At 35.1% G+C, this 17,968-nt stretch overlaps 1 protein-coding gene across 1 annotated transcript in view; it reads left to right on the top strand.

Annotated features, from left to right (window-relative positions):
* Positions 1-3,315: 3,315 nt before the first annotated feature.
* The window catches only part of LOC128666495 (galactosylgalactosylxylosylprotein 3-beta-glucuronosyltransferase 1-like), a 70,738-nt gene continuing 56,085 nt past the window's right edge, over positions 3,316-17,968 (top strand). Inside the window, exon 1 of the mRNA XM_053721123.1 lies at positions 3,316-3,470. Coding sequence (XP_053577098.1) covers positions 3,380-3,470 — 91 coding nt within the window. The 5' untranslated portion in view covers positions 3,316-3,379. The remainder of the gene's footprint in view (positions 3,471-17,968) is intronic.

Raw genomic sequence — 17,968 nt, forward strand, 5'->3', positions numbered from 1 at the left:
AGAGCATATAATTTTAACCCTTTGAGTGCTAAGCACTTTCCCACCTGGGTGCTAATATTTTCTAAGGTTTTTTTAAACAACTTTCCAATCTTTTTATATTATTTAATTTGCTACCTTCTCTTCATATCCTTTGCTGAATTGTTTATCTAGGTAAGCTACATATATATATAATTTTCTGCCATCGCTGCACAACTTACCCCCTTCGCTGCTCTAGTTCTCATGTTGTGTCTCGCGATATGAGAGAGAGGCTTCCATTTGAGCCTATGGAAACACGCTCTATTGAGAGCAGGGCTTCCAAGCGATGCGAATGCGAGGTTGATTTTGCATTGCGAGCCACTTAAAATACCAGCGCACATTTGCATGCGCTGGTATTACAAGTGGAGTGCAAATATCGTCCTAGTGAAAGCGCAGTTTTGCAATCCATTCATAATCTGGCCCTTAAAGGGCCACTAAACCCAAAATCTTTCTTTCATGATTCAGATAGAGAATAGAAATTTAAACAACATTACAATTTACTTCCATTATTTATTTTGCTTCATTTTTTCAATTTTTTTAGTTGAAGAAAAAGCAATGCACATGGTGAGCCAATCACACGAGGCTTCTATGTGCAGCAACCAATCAGCAGCTAGTGAGCATATCTAGATATGCTTTTCATCAAAGAATATCAAGAGAATAAAACAAATTAGATAATATAAGTAAATTAGAAAGATGTTTAAAATTGCATTCTCGTTCTAAATCATAAAAGAAAAAATGTGGGTGGCATGTCCCTTTAATTTTGAAACTGAAACACTAAAATGGAAAATAATCATTCTGTGTTAAATAATCTATGAAAACAAAAGCGAAGAAAGTTCCCTAATGGTGCTTTATCGGAGAAACCTAATGTGAAAAAGCCTCAGGAAAGACACAGGGACGGAACTACAGGGGGTGCAGAGTGCGCAACTGCGACCGCCCCCCCTGAGGGTGGGGGCCCAGCTTTAAAAAGAAAAAAAAATGATATGTATCAAATTCACCTTTTTTTTGGGGGGGGGGGGGGCTTCTGTTATTCTTGCACCTGGGCCCTGTGGTTTCTAGTTACGCCTCTGCTCACACAGATATTACCCCTAACCAGGAACCAAATGTGCAGGCTGTAACAATTGTCAGCCGCCCTGCTGACTGATCTAGGTAACTGGGAAATACATGGAATAATAAAAAAAAAAATTACATGCATGACTAAGAGTGCATTAGCTAGTACGGAATCCCTAAAAACACACAAATCCCACTAGTCGCAGAACTAGTGTAAAATAGCTAAACTGATATAAATAACAACTCAGTGGCCGGTTAGTGTAGCGGTAATCAGTTAACACACAAGGAGCTATAATTAGGGTGGCCATATTGCCGCTTTAAAACAGGACACATGAAAAATACATATGTCAGGGTTCTTATAATGGAACATTATTCAAAACATTCCTTTAAACAGCCCTGGCATATGTATTTTTTTATAAGTGTCCTGTTTTAAAGCGGCAATATGGTCACCCTAGCAATAATAGAAAATCCACATCAGAGATTGATAAAAAAAATATATATATATTTAAAAGGTAATGCATTTTTCGGCTAAAACACACAGCCATTTCATCAGGATACAAATAAAAAAAAATCTGTGTTGTATTTTTGTGAGAGAACAATTTAGAACTTTAGGGGTATTAAAGGGATATTCCACCTAAAATTGGAAACCACATGGGTGCATTTCAGTACTGAACAGAATTTTTTTGTAATATACATGCATTAGCAAAAATGCTTGTAATAAAAACTATAGCTGTTTTAAAAGTGTATTTAAGTATGCACGTGCACCAGCTTTTAAACAGAGCACTTGTTCAGAGAGCCTAAGGTGATTGTACCATCTGGTAGCGATTCAGTTTGTTAATTGCTGACATGATACAAGCCCCACTGATGCTCTGTGCAGCTGCAGTATATAAAATGCAGGTGCACTGAGAATATCTAGCTATGCTTTACATGCACGTGCAGAGAAAAATGTTAACTATAAAACAGTGATAACGTTTACTAGAAGCATTTTTGCCAATACATTTATGTTGTAAATATGTTTCTATTCAAAGATGTAATTAATCTATGTGTCTTTAAATTTTGACCGGAATGTCCCTTTAACAGCTAAAGCATTCTAGGATAGGGGTCACTGAGGAAATCACACAATACTGGCCAAAGTTCAGAAATTGTTATCAGCTGAAAACAAACAAAAGATTAGTGTATATGTTTTTTTCTGATAAGTCAGTAGTTTTCTTTGCTAATATATATATACTGTATACAGCTAGAAAACCCTTTATCCAAACTGCTTGGAACTCGAAAAGGTTTGGATTTCGGAATATTTGCATATTTGCTTCTGTAAAATAGGACATCTTGGAGAGTGGATGGGTTTGAGTATAAACCATAATGGGCTAGTGTGCACGCAATATTAAAATATCGTGACTGCGTTAACTTGCGCACGTATTACAAGTTGAATGTAAAACTAAATTGGCGCTCTTCAGATTAGTGCGACTGAAGACTTTGCATAAAGGGTTAGGGCTGAAAAAAAGTTGTATTAAACATAACATAAATACATTAAAATGAACAGTTCCACTCATATAAACACAATCTAATCAAATATTATTCATTTACATACAAAAAAAGTGATAAGGGTTAAAAAGGTATATGGTATATGAGAAGGCATTTGAATGAAAAGGGCTATAATTTATATATAAATACATATACTTTCCATTTGTAATATGCGCACTTACCTATGCGCGTTAAAAGTGGTGGTGTTTACGAGCAAGCAAAATCGCTAAATAGCACGCCACATGTGAACTGGCCTAATAACAATTTTCATTTAGGCAAAATGTACATGTCAACCTAAAGCTAGTTTTAGATAATATTTAATACTTTTGTATACATAGTACTATCAGAAAGACTCTACAGTACTGTAATCAGAAAGGTAATATTTGTTTTTTTTTATATACATTTTGATTAGTATTCACATTTTAAAACATAAAAAAAAAACAAAGACACGGGCAGAGAAGATTGTGACTTAACAATAGTTTTTTAAAATACATTTTTATATACTGTATATATATATACTGTAAATATAATATATATATATATATATATATATATATATATATATATATATATAAACAGTTTACACAATCATAGTGAGTAATCGCCATGTGAACTTATTCTGTTGTAACACCACTGTCAACTGACTATGCTAATTACTAAAAAATTGCAAAAGGTTTTCAAACTTACTGACTCTCCTTTTTCCACACCCATGAGATAAATGCACTTATCTAATTGTCGTGTTTTACAGGTAGAGGAATCCTAGAGTGAGCATTTGTACTGCAATCCATCTTCCAGCATGAGACAGAAATATATTATCAGTTTATTTTTTATGGTATTTTGTATATTTTTACTTTATTTCTCTTCGCAATACAGAGAAACAAATTCATGTAAGTAGACTATTGTTATTTATATAAATTTGTTTTGTTAAATTCTATTTTTACACTGCTCCTTTACTATGAAGTATATGGGTTAAAATCAGCAATTAATAACAACATTGACAAGGGGATCTTGAGAAATAGTAAAATATTACTGTATTTTATTGATGTCACAGTGATGTAAATATACTGGAAAATGAATTTATGTAAATTATTGTTAATCTGAATTTTCTCTGCATCCAAATTTTCATGTGTGTATATAATGCAGTAATTTGGAAAAAAATATATATTCTAAGTGTTTTGGCTGTCCGTGGTGCATCATATAAATTTGGGATATCACAAAGCTAACAAAATGGTTATGGGGGGGTTATAGTTTTGTCCAGTTTAAACATATATTTTGTATCATTTAATCCTTGATTTTCACTCTCCTTGTCATATTGATTTTTTATTTTTTTTAAAAAAGTCTGCTTTCAAAATTGATGGATTTTGACACAGTTTGGGTTAGATTAACCATTCTTTATTTTGTTTAAAGGAATAAGACACATGTTATACAGTCCTTATTTGTAAAGTATGGTAAATATTGATTTAAGAAGTTATGTAGTAACTTGCAGCAGGCAATATAGTTGCTTTAGTTGGTAACACTTTGGTAACAATTCCTGTATATTATCATGGATATTAAAGGGAAAGTGCACTTATTTTGTATTCTAGTTTTTTTAATCTGCTTACTAGATGCTATGTTTGTCCATGTTAGCAATGCAAACTAGTATTAGTTGTGAAATTAGACATGTGCACAGATAAATCATTTGTTCATCCAAAAGATTAATTTTGGATTTTTTTTTAAACGTTCAGTTCGGCTGAATTTCTTCCATGCAGGCATTTGGTTTGGACGAATATTGGATTTGGATTTGTAACAGGTATTTCCAATGGGAACAGCAAATATAGACCATTAATATCAACAACAAAATCTTACATAATAGGATTTGAATTAAAAGAACCTATTTTTTAATGTTAAAAGAACATACAACTCCTGTGTGACTACAATCCAGCATTTAGTGCCTGACCAAATGTCCCTAACATTAGCCAATAGTAATACTATAGCTGAGTTGAACAGGGGACAATGGACAATTGAATGGTATGACCCTTTTACAGCATTACAAACAAAGGAGTTTATTTACCAAACAATACAACTCCTTCCCCCCATTCATGCATCTTTTTTGGTGACAAACTGCATGAATGAATGAACAAATCAATTTTGTCAAGCAATCATTTGTTGTTTTTTTTTGTCCATTTTGTTTGATAATGAATTTAACTGTTTGTATATCAAATGACTTGATAGATCAATAAAGTTCAGAAATTCTATATCTATCTATCTATCATCTATTTATCTCTATGTTTGTCTGTCTCTCTGTCTCTATATGGTGATGCAGATAGATATATATTGGTATGTTAGTATATGCGCATAAGCATGTCTCTCCCCTGTTTGTTTTCCCATACTGGAGACGGTCAGTCTAATTGCACATTTCACCTCTGACTCCAACAGGATTTTACGACCACATGTCCACACCCTAGACTTAGACATCTGTATATAATATATAATCTATAAATTCATCTCATTTATCAGTATTGCTTCAAACCTAAGCGAGACAGGAAACTCTTTAAAGTTTTTTTAACTTATTTTATTGCTTAATATATTGTTAATCCAATAAAAGGTATCACTATATCAATACTCCTGTTATTTTGTTGTGTGTGTTTGTGTGTGTGTATATATCTGAATGTGTGTTTTTGTGTATATCTGAGTGTTTGTGTATCTGAGTGTGTATGTATCTGAGTGTGTATGTGTGTATGTATCTGAGTGTGTATGTGTGTATGTATCTGAGTGTGTGTGTATATATCTGAGTGTGTGTGTGTGTATATCTGAGTGTGTGTGTATATATCTGAGTGTGTGTGTGTGTGTGTGTGTATATCTGAGTGTCTATATACATATGGTGTTTTACATTCTTTTATATGAAAATATTAAATGTGCTCATGCAATATCCTCTTAATATTATTCCATTATACAAAAGCAGGCATTAAAGGGATATTCTATAGCAAGAATAAAATACTCTATTTCATTGTTGCATTCAATATTTGCAGTTCTGAACCTAGTTAGCTATGTGTTTTATCCCATCAAAGAGGTTAAACACATAGATTATGTCATACCTGGGAGCCAACAGCATTGCTGCTTCTAATCAGTAAGACTATGTCAATTTGTTGGTCATGTGACTGTTAATCTTGATTGTCTCACCGGCCATGTTCTGTTTGGGAGCTGCAATGCTTGTAGCTCCTGAGTGGGACTTTATCTGTGTATTTACCCTTGCTCTAGTGAATCAGAGCATGTAACTTTTGCAAAAAAGTCAAATTAAATGAGTGAGAGCAGTCAGCGTCATTCAAATGACCTAATACGTAGACCCGAGGGATCAGGACTAACCTGCCTTTTTATTGTGTATGCTTACTGTTCACTGTGTGAGTGGATGAGGGTGAATTATGGCAATAAAAGGGTGTGGGGTTTATTTGCAGCTGTTTTGTGGCATTAAACAGAGAAATTGTGTCACTTGTCATTTTAAAGAAAATTAGCTTTTTGGCTTCTCTAGCACATGGAACTAGTATTTATTTTACACTAAAGCAAGATATGTTATTGTTTTATATTTCTTGAAATATGCTTGGCCATTTGTCAAGTGCTCGATAAAAGTCTCTCTCTGTCTCTCTAGCTCTGATATTCAACACAACGAGAAGTTGCCTGTTTGGGTTCACCAGGCTCGCAGTTTGCCGGTCTGTCTAAATGTTCTAAAAAAGTGGGCTCAACCTCAATTTGCGGATGAGTGACAATGTGTTACCCATAGAATATAATGAGGGTTGCAACTTCAGCAAAAGTCCGCCGACATCACCACTAAGCTGCTATGTAGGCTGGTCTTTCTATGGGGTTTGCCAGAGACAGAGCTATTTCTGGTGACCAGAACGGAGAAGAAAGCGTTTAATAGCAAGCGTAGGGACCCGCGCTATTATACATGGTACATCACAGTCGTTAAGGGTTTAAAATTAATATAGAACACGTTTGCTACAGTGCAATCACAATATTATAAGAAGAACATAATCTCTCTCTCTCTTTCTCTCTCTCTCTCTCTCTCTCTCTCTCTCTCTCTCTCTCTCTCTTTCTCCCTCTTTTTCTCTCACACTTTCGCTCTCTCTCTCACACTTTCTCTCTCTCTATCGCTCTATTTCTTTCTCCCTCTTTCTCTTTCACTCTCTCTCTCTTTCTCTCTCTTTCTCTCTCTTTCTTCTCTCTTCCTCTCTCTCTCTATCTCTCTCTTCTCTCTCTCTCTTTCTTTTTTTGCTCTCTATCTTTCTCTCTCTCTAAAGGAAGAGCTTGGCGTGAGAGCACTGACTGAGGCTGTGTGTTGCAGGGTAGCTTGGTTTAGCTTTCTGGTTTTGCTGTTGGTTAGGTTTTTTTTTTCTGGGGTTAGCCTAGAATGGCTTCTACTTTAGAGGGAAGCTGTCCCAATGTATTTAGGTTTGAAAATTTGACCAGAAGGCATGGGGTCAGAATCAGCCCTGGAAATGATGTTAATGTTGAGAATTGTGTGTTAGCTGTGGGGAAAGTTGTTGGTTGCAGTAATATTAAGTCTGCATCAAGAATGAATAAATCAGTGGTTGTTTTTGTGAGCACTGAACAGCTATAGCTAACAAACACCTAGATTACGAGTTTTGCGTTAACAGGGGTGCGGTGCTAACGAGCAGTTTATGCTCACCGCTCACTTGCAGACAGCGCTGGTATTACGGGTTTTTACAAACTCCGTGTTAACCGCAAAAAAGTAAGTGAAGAGCAAAATTTAGCTCCACATCTCATCTCAATACCAGCGCTGCTTACGTTAGCGGTAAGCAGGTAAACCGTGCTCGTGCACAATTTCCCCATAGGAAACAATGGGGGAGAGCCGGCTGAAAAAAAAAACTAACACCTGCAAAAAAGCAGCATAAAGCACGTTATGTCCTTTAGCATGTAAAGCACATGAGGTTAAGCATGTGATGTCCTTTAGCATGTAAAGCACATGGGATTAAGCATGTGATGTCCTTAGGCATGTAAAGCACATGAGATTAAGCATGTGATGTCCTTTAGCATGTAAAGCACATGATATTAAGCATGTGATGTCCTTTAGCATGTAAAGCACATGAGATTAAGCATGTGATGTCCTTTGGCATGTAAAGCACATGAGATTAAGCATGTTATACCCTTTAGCATGTAAAGCAAATGAGATTAAGCATGTTATACCCTTTAGCATGTAAATCACATGAGATTAAGCATGTTATATCCTTTAGCTTGTAAAGCGCATGAGAATAAGCATGTGATGTCCTTTAGCATGTAAATCACATGAGAATACGCATGTTATGTCCTTTAGCATGTAAAGCACATGAGATTAAGCATGTTATATCCTTTAGCTTGTAAAGCTCATGAGAATAAGCATGTTATATCCTTTAGCATGTAAAGCACATGAGATTAAGCATGTTATATCATTTAGCATGTAAGCACATGAGATTAGGCATGTGATGTCCTTTAGCATGTAGAGCACATGAGGTTAAGCATGTTATGTCCTTTAGCATGTAAAGCAAATGAGATTAATCATGTTATGTCCTTTAGCATGTAAAGCACATGAGATTAAGCATGTTATATCATTTAGCATGTAAAGCACATGAGATTAAGCATGTTATATCATTTAGCATGTAAGCACATGAGATTAGGCATGTGATGTCCTTTAGCATGTAGAGCACATGAGGTTAAGCATGTTATGTCCTTTAGCATGTAAAGCAAATGAGATTAATCATGTTATGTCCTTTAGCATGTAAAGTAAATTAGATTAAGCATGTTATGTCATTTAGCATGTAAAGCAAATGAGATTAAGCATGTTATGTCCTTTAGCATGTAAAGCAAATTAGATTAAGCATGTTATGTCATTTAGCATGTAGAGCACATGAGATTAAGCATGTGATGTCCTTTAGCATGTAAAGCACATGAGATTAAGCATGTGATGTCCTTTAGCATGTAAAGCAAATGAGATTAAGCATGTGATTTCCTTTAGCATGTAAAGCACATGAGATTAAGCATGTTATATCCTTTAGCATGTAAAGCACATTAGATTAAGCATGTTATATCATTTAGCATGTAAGCACATGAGATTAGGCATGTGATGTCCTTTAGCATGTAGAGCACATGAGGTTAAGCATGTTATGTCCTTTAGCATGTAAAGCAAATGAGATTAAGCATGTTATGTCCTTTAGCATGTAAAGTAAATTAGATTAAGCATGTTATGTCATTTAGCATGTAAAGCAAATGAGATTAAGCATGTTATGTCCTTTAGCATGTAAAGCAAATTAGATTAAGCATGTTATGTCATTTAGCATGTAGAGCACATGAGATTAAGCATGTGATGTCCTTTAGCATGTAAAGCACATGAGATTAAGCATGTGATGTCCTTTAGCATGTAAAGCAAATGAGATTATGCATGTGATGTCCTTTAGCATGTAAAGCAAATGAGATTAAGCATGTGATTTCCTTTAGCATGTAAAGCACATGAGATTAAGCATGTTATACCCTTTAGCATGTAAAGCAAATGAGATTAAGCATGGTATGTCATTTAGCATGTAAATCACATGAGAATAAGCATGTTATGTCCTTTAGCATGTAAAGCACATGAGATTAAGCATGTTATATCCTTTAGCATGTAAAGCGCATGAGAATAAGCATGTGATGTCCTTTAGCATGTAAAGCACGTGAGATTAAGCATGTTATATCCTTTAGCATGTAAAGCACATGAGATTAAGCATGTTATATCATTTAGCATGTAAAGCACATGAGATTAGGCATGTGATGTCCTTTAGCATGTAGAGCATATGAGGTTAAGCATGTTATGTCCTTTAGCATGTAAAGCAAATGAGATTAAGCATGTTATGTCCTTTAACATGTAAAGCAAATTAGATTAAGCATGTTATGTCATTTAGCATGTAAAGCACATGAGATTAAGCATGCAATGTCCTTTAGCATGTAAAGCAAATTAGATTAAGCATGTGATGCCCTTTAGCATGTAAAGCATATGAGATTAAGCATGTTATATCCTTTTGCATGTAAAGCACATGAGATTAAGCATGTTATATCCTTTAGCATGTAAAGCACATGGAAATAAGCATGTTATGTCCTTTAGCATGTAGACTACATGAGATTAAGCATGTTATATCCTTTAGCATGTAAAGCACATGAGATTAAGCATGTCATGTCCTTTAGCATGTAAACCACATGAGATTAAGCATATTATATCCTTTAGCATGTAAAGCACATGCTATTAAGCATGTTATAACCTTTAGCATGTAAAGCCCATCAGATTAAGCATGTGATGTCCTTTAGCATGTAAAGCAAATGAGATTAAGCATGTGATGCCCTTTAGCATGTAAAGCACATGAGATTAAGCATGTTATATCCTTTAGCATGTAAAGCACACGAGATTAGGCATGTTATATCCTTTAGCATGTAAAGCACATGAGATTAGGCATGTTATATCCTTTAGCATGTAAAGCACATGAGATTAAGCATGTTATATACTTTAGCATGTAAAGCACATGAAATTAAGCATGTTATATCCTTTAGCATGTAAAGCACATGAAAATAAGCATGTTATAACCTTTAGCATGTAAAGCACATCAGATTAAGCATGTGATGTCCTTTAGCATGTAAAGCAAATGAGATTAAGCATGTGATGCCCTTTAGCATGTAAAGCACATGAGATTAGGCATGTTATATCCTTTAGCATGTAAAGCACATGAGATTAAGCATGTTATATACTTTAGCATGTAAAGCACATTAAATTAAGCATGTTATATCCTTTAGCATGTAAAGCACATGAAAATAAGCATGTTATGTCCTTTAGCATGTAAAGCACATGAGATTAGGCATGTTATATCCTTTAGCATGTAAAGCACATGAGATTAAGCATGTTATATACTTTAGCATGTAAAGCACATGAGATTAAGCATGTTATATCCTTTAGCATGTAAAGCACATGAAAATAAGCATGTTATGTCCTTTAGCATGTAAAGCACATGAGATTAAGCATGTGATGTCCTTTAGAAGGTAGGTTATTATGATACTCAAGGACAGTAACATAACTTTAAATGTTGCTTTAAGGTACACGTTGGATGAATGTGACTATATTGTTTTTGCTAGCACTGAGCAAATGCGCTATTTTAGTTGTAAAAGTTCTGAACATCTAATTAAGGACTGCCCTGAGCTAAAGCAGCATCTGAAATTGCTGCAAATGAGCAAGAGAATTTGGCTTCAGAAAATGGAGCAGGAAGTTGTAGTTTCTCTTTCTAAACTGCCGGAAAAAGATTTAGCTGTAAATAATAAAGCGCAGAGTAAGAAAAGACCTTTTAAATCTGAGCTCATTCAGGCAGGGAGAGAAAAGGTTAAAAGATTTAATGAAACAAGTGGGAATCAAATAGAAGAAAAATCAGTTGTGGAAAGGAATAAAGAGGATGTTTTAAATAAGAGGATAGGAAATGCAGGTGTTGATAAGGAGAAAAAAGCTGGGTGCACTAATAATTCTGTAACTAATTCAGTAAAAGTAAGTGATAATTAGCTGATGAGCCCAGTTCACAAAGTGTCAATCCCCCAGTTTTGCAGACTACTGAAGGAACACCTGTGGCTAATGATTCCCCAGTTGCTCTTGCAGCATTTTCATAGAGTGAGGAAGATGTTGAAATTTCAGATTTTTAGTTATTACTAAAGGGAAAAAGAATGTGGGAATACAGAATTCATTTCCTGATCTTGTGAAGTTTGTAGATTCTGTAGAGTTTTATTTTAAACGCGCTAGTGAGAACGAGCTCAGTAAAAAAAAAGGATGGTTTAAAAAAATTGTTACAAAAGGTTTGTCTTTCCCTAAAGAGTAATGATAATTAGTATGCATTTTTTTGTTTTTTACTCTTCCCTCTGTTTGCTTTGTGATGTGTAAAAATGTGAATAAGATGTCCTGTGGGACATTAAAATGTTAAAGGGACACTAAACCCATTTTTTTTTCGTTCATGATTTGGATAGAGCATGCAATTTGAAGCAACTTTCTAACTTACTCCTATTATCAAGTTTTCTTCATTCTCTTGCTATCTTTATTTAAAAAGCAGGAATGTGATGCATAGGAGCCAGCCCATTTTTGGTTGAGAACCTGGGTTATGCTTGCTTGTTGGTGTCTAAATGTAAGCCTCCAATAAGCAAGTGCTATCCATAGTGCTGAACCTAAAATGGGCTGGTTGCTAAGATTTTCATTCCTGCTTTTAAAATAAAGAAAAAAAAAATTGATAATAGGAGTAAATTAGAAAGTTGCTTAAAAATTCATGCTCTATCTGAGTCATGAAAGAAAAAAATTGGGTTCAGTGTCCCTTTAATGAGAGTAGAGGCAGTGAGAAGAGAGCTGATTCTAAAGGTTGAAGCTGTATTTGGAGGGGTTAAATTTTGTTTTATAAATGTTTATGCACCTTGTGTTGCTACAGAGTTAGATAGGGACTGTGCTGCTGCTAGGGGGAGATTTTAATTGTACTGTAGATTTTAAAATGGACAGAAATCATTTGGAGCCTTCCCCAATGTCTGCTAAAGAACTGCTTTCTGTTTTAAATGTTAATGATTTAGTTGATGTTTGGAGAGTGTTTAACCCAAAATTAGACAATACACTTGGGTCAGTTTATGTGAAAATTGTATTTCTGCTGCTCAACCGGACAATGCTTTTTTCTGATCATGCAATGGTTCTTTGTAATTTAGTTCTGCCATCAACTTTCACCCATATTGCCATTTTAATTGTCAGCTTTTAAAGGATATGCAATTTTTAGAATGTTTTGCCTTTTTTGGAAACAATGGTAAGAAAGAAAAAATGATTTTGCAACATTAAGGCAATGGTGGGATATAGGAAAACTACAAATAAAAGTATTTTTGTCAACAGTATAGTCAGCAAATGTCTGCAAGTGTAAATAATGGCATGAGAGTTCTGGAGCAGGACATTTTGCAACTTCAAAAAGCATTTGATAGCTCTTTTAATGTTGTGTTGTATGAAGATTTAAAGTCACAAAAACAGTTGCTAGCTAACCTATTGGATAGTAGGGTTCAGGGTTAGGGTTGCCACCTCGGCCATATTTTCCTGGACACATATGAGTTACACATGCTGCAGGGAGGAACATGAATAGTGCTGTCCAGGATCATTATTTGTGTGCTGTCCAGGGGTGCAATTCATCTTCCTCTCTGCACACCCTGCAGCATGTGCAACTCATAAGTGTCCAGGAAAACATGGCCGAGGTGGCGACCCTATTCAGGGTGCGCTAGTAAGATCTCGCTTTCAAGTTTCAACAGAGATGGATCTGTCATCACAGTATTTCTTTGGACTTGAGAAGAAAAATGGACAAAAGAAAGTGATACATTGTCTAAAGGACTCAAATGTTTTGGAGCTCACTGAGCAAAAGGAGATGAGAAACTTTGCTGTGAATTTCTATACAGAGATGTTCAGGAGAAAAGTCTGTAATGGATCAGATTCTGCTACACAGCAGCTCCTCTGTTCTCTCCCAAAGATCAAGGATCAGGATGTGGAGGACCTTGAAAAACGTTTAACATTTGATAAACAGTTTGCACAGTGGCAAGGCCCCTGGAATTGATGAGCTTCCTATGGAAGCATTTCTGCACTATAATTGGTGAAGATGTTCACTTGATCCTTAAAGTAAATGTCAAGTTTGATGATTCAGTGCCCGGTTTTTAAAAACCCTATTAAAAACAGGTGCACTTTCATTCATCAAACTTTACATTTCACTCGTTTTGCTAAAATACTTACCTTTTAATCTTGAAAGACGCTCCATCGCTTCCCCGTCTGTCGCAAGCCTCTTCATATGTCAAAAATGACAAATCCGGCTTCCTCCAATCACGGCGTTGCCTCAGGCAATGATTCTCCTGGGGGAGAAGCCGGGATTGGAGGATGCCGTATTCGTCATTGCTGACGTATAAAGTGACGAGCGGCAGGAGGGGGAATCGCTGGAGTGGCTTTCAAGATTAAAAGGTAAGTATTTTAACAAAACAAGTGAAATGTAAAGTTTGAATGAAATTGCTCCTTTATTTTTTTTTAATAAGGTTTTTAAAAACCGGGCACTGATTCATCAAACTTGACATTCACTTTAAGGAATCCTTATAGGTCAGAGAGCTGCCCTTAAGTTGTTGGCGTGCAGTGATAACTCTGTTGCCTAAAAAAGGAGATTTGACTGACATAAGAAATTGGAGACCAGTCTCTCTGTTGGCAATGCAGACTTTGGCAACGCGCTTGAGAGAAGTTATAGGTTCTGTAGGGCACCTTGATCAAACCAACAGTGTTCCTAATAGGTGTATTAATGATAATATTTCTTTATTAACGGATTCTATAGCAGTTTCCAAATTGTTTAATATTAATGTGGGTATAATTTCACTAGATCAACAGAAGGCTTTTGACTAGAGTTGAGCATGATTACCTCTTCAGTGCTTTGCATGCTTATGGTTTTGGTCCTCAATTTATTTCTGATATACAACTTTTATATAACAATATATTTAGTGTTCTTAAGATTAATGGTGAACTTAGTATTCCTTTCCCTGTTCAAACAAGTATTAGGCAGGGATGTCCACTTTCTGGAATGCTGTATTCTCTTGCAATTGAGCCATAACTGATTAAATTAAGAGATCATCTAGTTGGTTTAAGTTTACCTCACATACAGGTTCCTATTTCTATAAAAGTATCTGCATATGCTGATGATGTATATGTGTTTGTGCGTAATAAACAATATGTTAGTGTGCTCTGTAATTGGCAAAAATGTATGAAATTGCCTCAGGAGCAAAAATAAACTGACATAAATGTAACACTCTCTTGCTTGGGGAATGGAGTGAGGATTTGCACCAAGTCTTCCTGAAAAACTAGAGTGGAACAGATCTGGTTTTAAGATTCTAGGAGTTTATTTAGGCTCAGATGAAGTTATGCATTTGAATTGGGAGGGAGTTTTGGACAGGATAGAGAAGAGGTTGCAAAAATGGAAATGGCTATTGTCACAGTTATTATAAATATTAAGGGAGAGTTTTAGTTAATAATAACTTAATTGCCTCTATGATGTGGCATAGATTGATTGTTCTGAATCCGCACCTCTACTTTTAGAAAATATTCAGAAAAAATTACTGTAATTTTTTTGGGGATTCTAATCATTGGCTTAAGCAAAGTGTTTTGTTCTTGCAGAGACTATTGTTTTATGATGGCTATGCCCCTTGGAGATACCTTGGTTTTACGCTGCTTCATAGAGTAGGTGGTTTGTGGTATGATCAGCAATTGTTTCTAATAGATTTGGGTCAAATAGATGTAACCAATGTTACCCCTTTTTATAGCAGTGTTATAAATGCTTGGACATTTTTTAAAACTTTTACGGAATGAGGAATCTAAGTTTTCCCTGGATTTTGGAGGAGCCTTTGTTTTATAATCCATCTTTTTAACATTGAACATTTTAGTTCTAAGAGTTTGGTTTCTATTTTTGTAAAGGCTGGAGTTACTAAATTTAAACATTTAGTAGACTTTACTTGTTTTAAATGGGTTTTAGCTTCTGATTTGGCAAGAAAAGTTCAAATTCAGTCAGTTAGGTTTGTTTCTCAGCTGGTGGAAATGGTAAAGTCTATTCTTCCTAAAAGCACTTTATATGCATTAGAAAGGAGTTTTGTTGAAAACCGTTTGTCTGATGTTCAAGAACATCTTTACAAGTTATTCCTGCTGTTGATTATAATATAGATTTTTCTGAAAAACTTCTTTGTTTTAAATCTTTCTATAATTTGTTTTAATATTTTAAATAAGAAATGAATGTATATCATGTGCGTAAAGATTTGTCATTTTCACCAGCTCAAAACATTTACTGACACAAAGTGGAGGGAACAACTTGATGTTTCACAATTGTTAGACCTGATTGGAGGACTTTATATAAACCTCCAATTCTAAAACGTTCTGGAGATCTACAGTGGCGAATAATTCATGGCATAATAGCTACTAATTATTTTTTAAGTCATATTAATACTAAAAAAACTGAATATTGCCCCTTTTGTACGTCAGTGAGGGAAACTATTTATCATATGTTTCTTTTCTGTCCTAGGTTAGGTGGTCTCTTTAATTTATTTGTAAAATTGCATTTTAACTTTTCAGGTACTATTATCTTTGGAATTCAATACCATTTTGTTAAAAGGCATTATATTAATTTAGCTAACTTTTTGTTAGGGCAGGCAAAGTTGTCTATTCTTAAAAGTAGATAATGTAAGATAACTGGTGTTGGTATGACTAATGTATTACATGTGCTTAGTTTATTAGTAGCATCTAGAGTAAAGATTGATTATCAATTTTGTAAGATTCATGATTTAGAATCGTTTAAATCTAAATTTGATTATGCATTTGTAAAAAAACAAAACAAAAGGTTTTTATGTAATGTGTAAGATATTGCAAAATTATTTTCATAGTCTCTCTCTCTCCTAATGTATAAATATATATTTATGTTTTTATATGTGTACTGTATATACACACATAAATATATAGGTATATAATCATAAACATATATATTTAACATTTGCTGCCCATCGCTATACGACTTACCCCCTTCACTGCGCTAGGTTCTCATGCAGTGTCTGATGGCATGAGAACTAGGCTCCCATCGGCGCCTATGGAAGCGAGCTCTTGTGTGTAATGCGAGGCCACATTCGCATTACCTAGATTCCAAGAAATGGTACTGCTTAAGATAAAAGTTCTCTTTATTAGGACATGTTAAAACAAAGTTGCTCACGTGCAGTAATATTTAAAAACCAAAAACACTACTTAAAGGCCAGTCTTCGCATTACACCTAACGTGTATTACTAAGTGGAGCGCAAATATCACCCTCGCAAAAGCGATATTTTGCACTCCACATATATTCTAGCCCAAAAGTGATTTTAAAACATTTCTTTTAGTAATGCACTGCTTAATTGCATATTCTATGAGTTCAAGGCGTTCAAATATCATTTAGAACATTCTAACCTAATATATTAAAATTCACCTAGCTAGCAATACAGCATTGTTTTCATGCTTTAAAGTTCTGTCGTCATTGTGTTAAAAATGTAAGTGCCATGAGGCAAAAAAAAAACATGTAAGGCTAGTTAATTGCAGTAGGTATGAATGTAAAAATGTTGCATTCATCCGAAGCCCTGTGTGATCTGCAACTCTATCTATCTATCTATCTATCTATCTATCTATCTATCTATCTATCTATTTCTATGTCTGTCTGCCTCTCTGTCTCCTGATGTTGATGCAGATAGATATATATTGGTATGTTAGTATATCCTTTAAGCATATGCATGTCTCTCCCCTGTTTGTTCTCCCATACTGGAGACTGTGGGGCCGATTTAATAAAGTGCAGACGGACATGATACGATGTAGTGTATCATGTCTGCCGCACATCAATAAATGCCGACTGTATTTATCATTGCACAAGCAGTTCTTGTGAACTGCTTGTGCAATGCCACCCCCTGCAGATTCACGGGCAAACGGGCGTTAGCAGGGGGTGTCAATCAGCCTGATCGTATAGGATCGGGCAGATTGATGTCCGCAGCATCAGAGCAGGCGGGCAAGTTATGGAGCAGCGGTCTTTAGAACGCTGCTTCATAACTGCTGTTTCCGGCGAACCTGAAGGCTCGCGCAGAAACAGGGGGATAATTTGGCCCCTGTCAGTCAAATTGCACATTTCCCCTCTGACTCCAACAGGATTTTATGAAAATCCACACCCTAGACTCAGACCTTTGTATCACTTTAGTTCCTTTTAAACATCCTGTGTTTTAAGATATAATCTACAAATTCCTTCTCATTTATCATTATTGCTTCAAACCTAAGCAAGACAGGAAACTCTAAAGTTTTTTTTAACTTATTTAATTGCTTAAAGGGACACTGAACCCATTTTTTTCTTCTTTCGTGATTCAGATAGAACATGCAATTTTAAGCAACTTTCTAATTTACTCCTATTATCAAATTTTCTTCGTTCTCTTGCTATCTTTATTTGAAAAAGAAGGCATCTAAGGTTTTTTTTTTTGGTTCAGTTCTCTGGACAACACTTTTTTATTGGTGGATGAATTTATCCACCAATCGGCAAGAACAACCCAGGTTGCTCAAAAATGGGCCAGCATCTAAACTTACATTCTTGCATTTCAAATAAAGATACCAAGAGAATGAAGAAAATTTGATAATAGGAGTAAATTAGAAAGTTGCTTAAAATTTCATGCTCTATCTGAATCACAAAAGAAAAAATTTGGGTTCAGTGTCCCTTTTATATATTGTTAATCCAATAAAAGGTATCATATCAATACTCCAGTAATTTTGTTGTGTGTGTTTTTGGGTATATCTGGAGCGTGTTTGTATATATGGTGTTTTACATTCTTTTATATGAAGATATTAAATGTT

The sequence above is a fragment of the Bombina bombina genome, chromosome 7 (assembly GCF_027579735.1).
Source record: "Bombina bombina isolate aBomBom1 chromosome 7, aBomBom1.pri, whole genome shotgun sequence".
In the NCBI taxonomy this organism is placed as follows: Eukaryota; Metazoa; Chordata; class Amphibia; order Anura; family Bombinatoridae; genus Bombina; species Bombina bombina.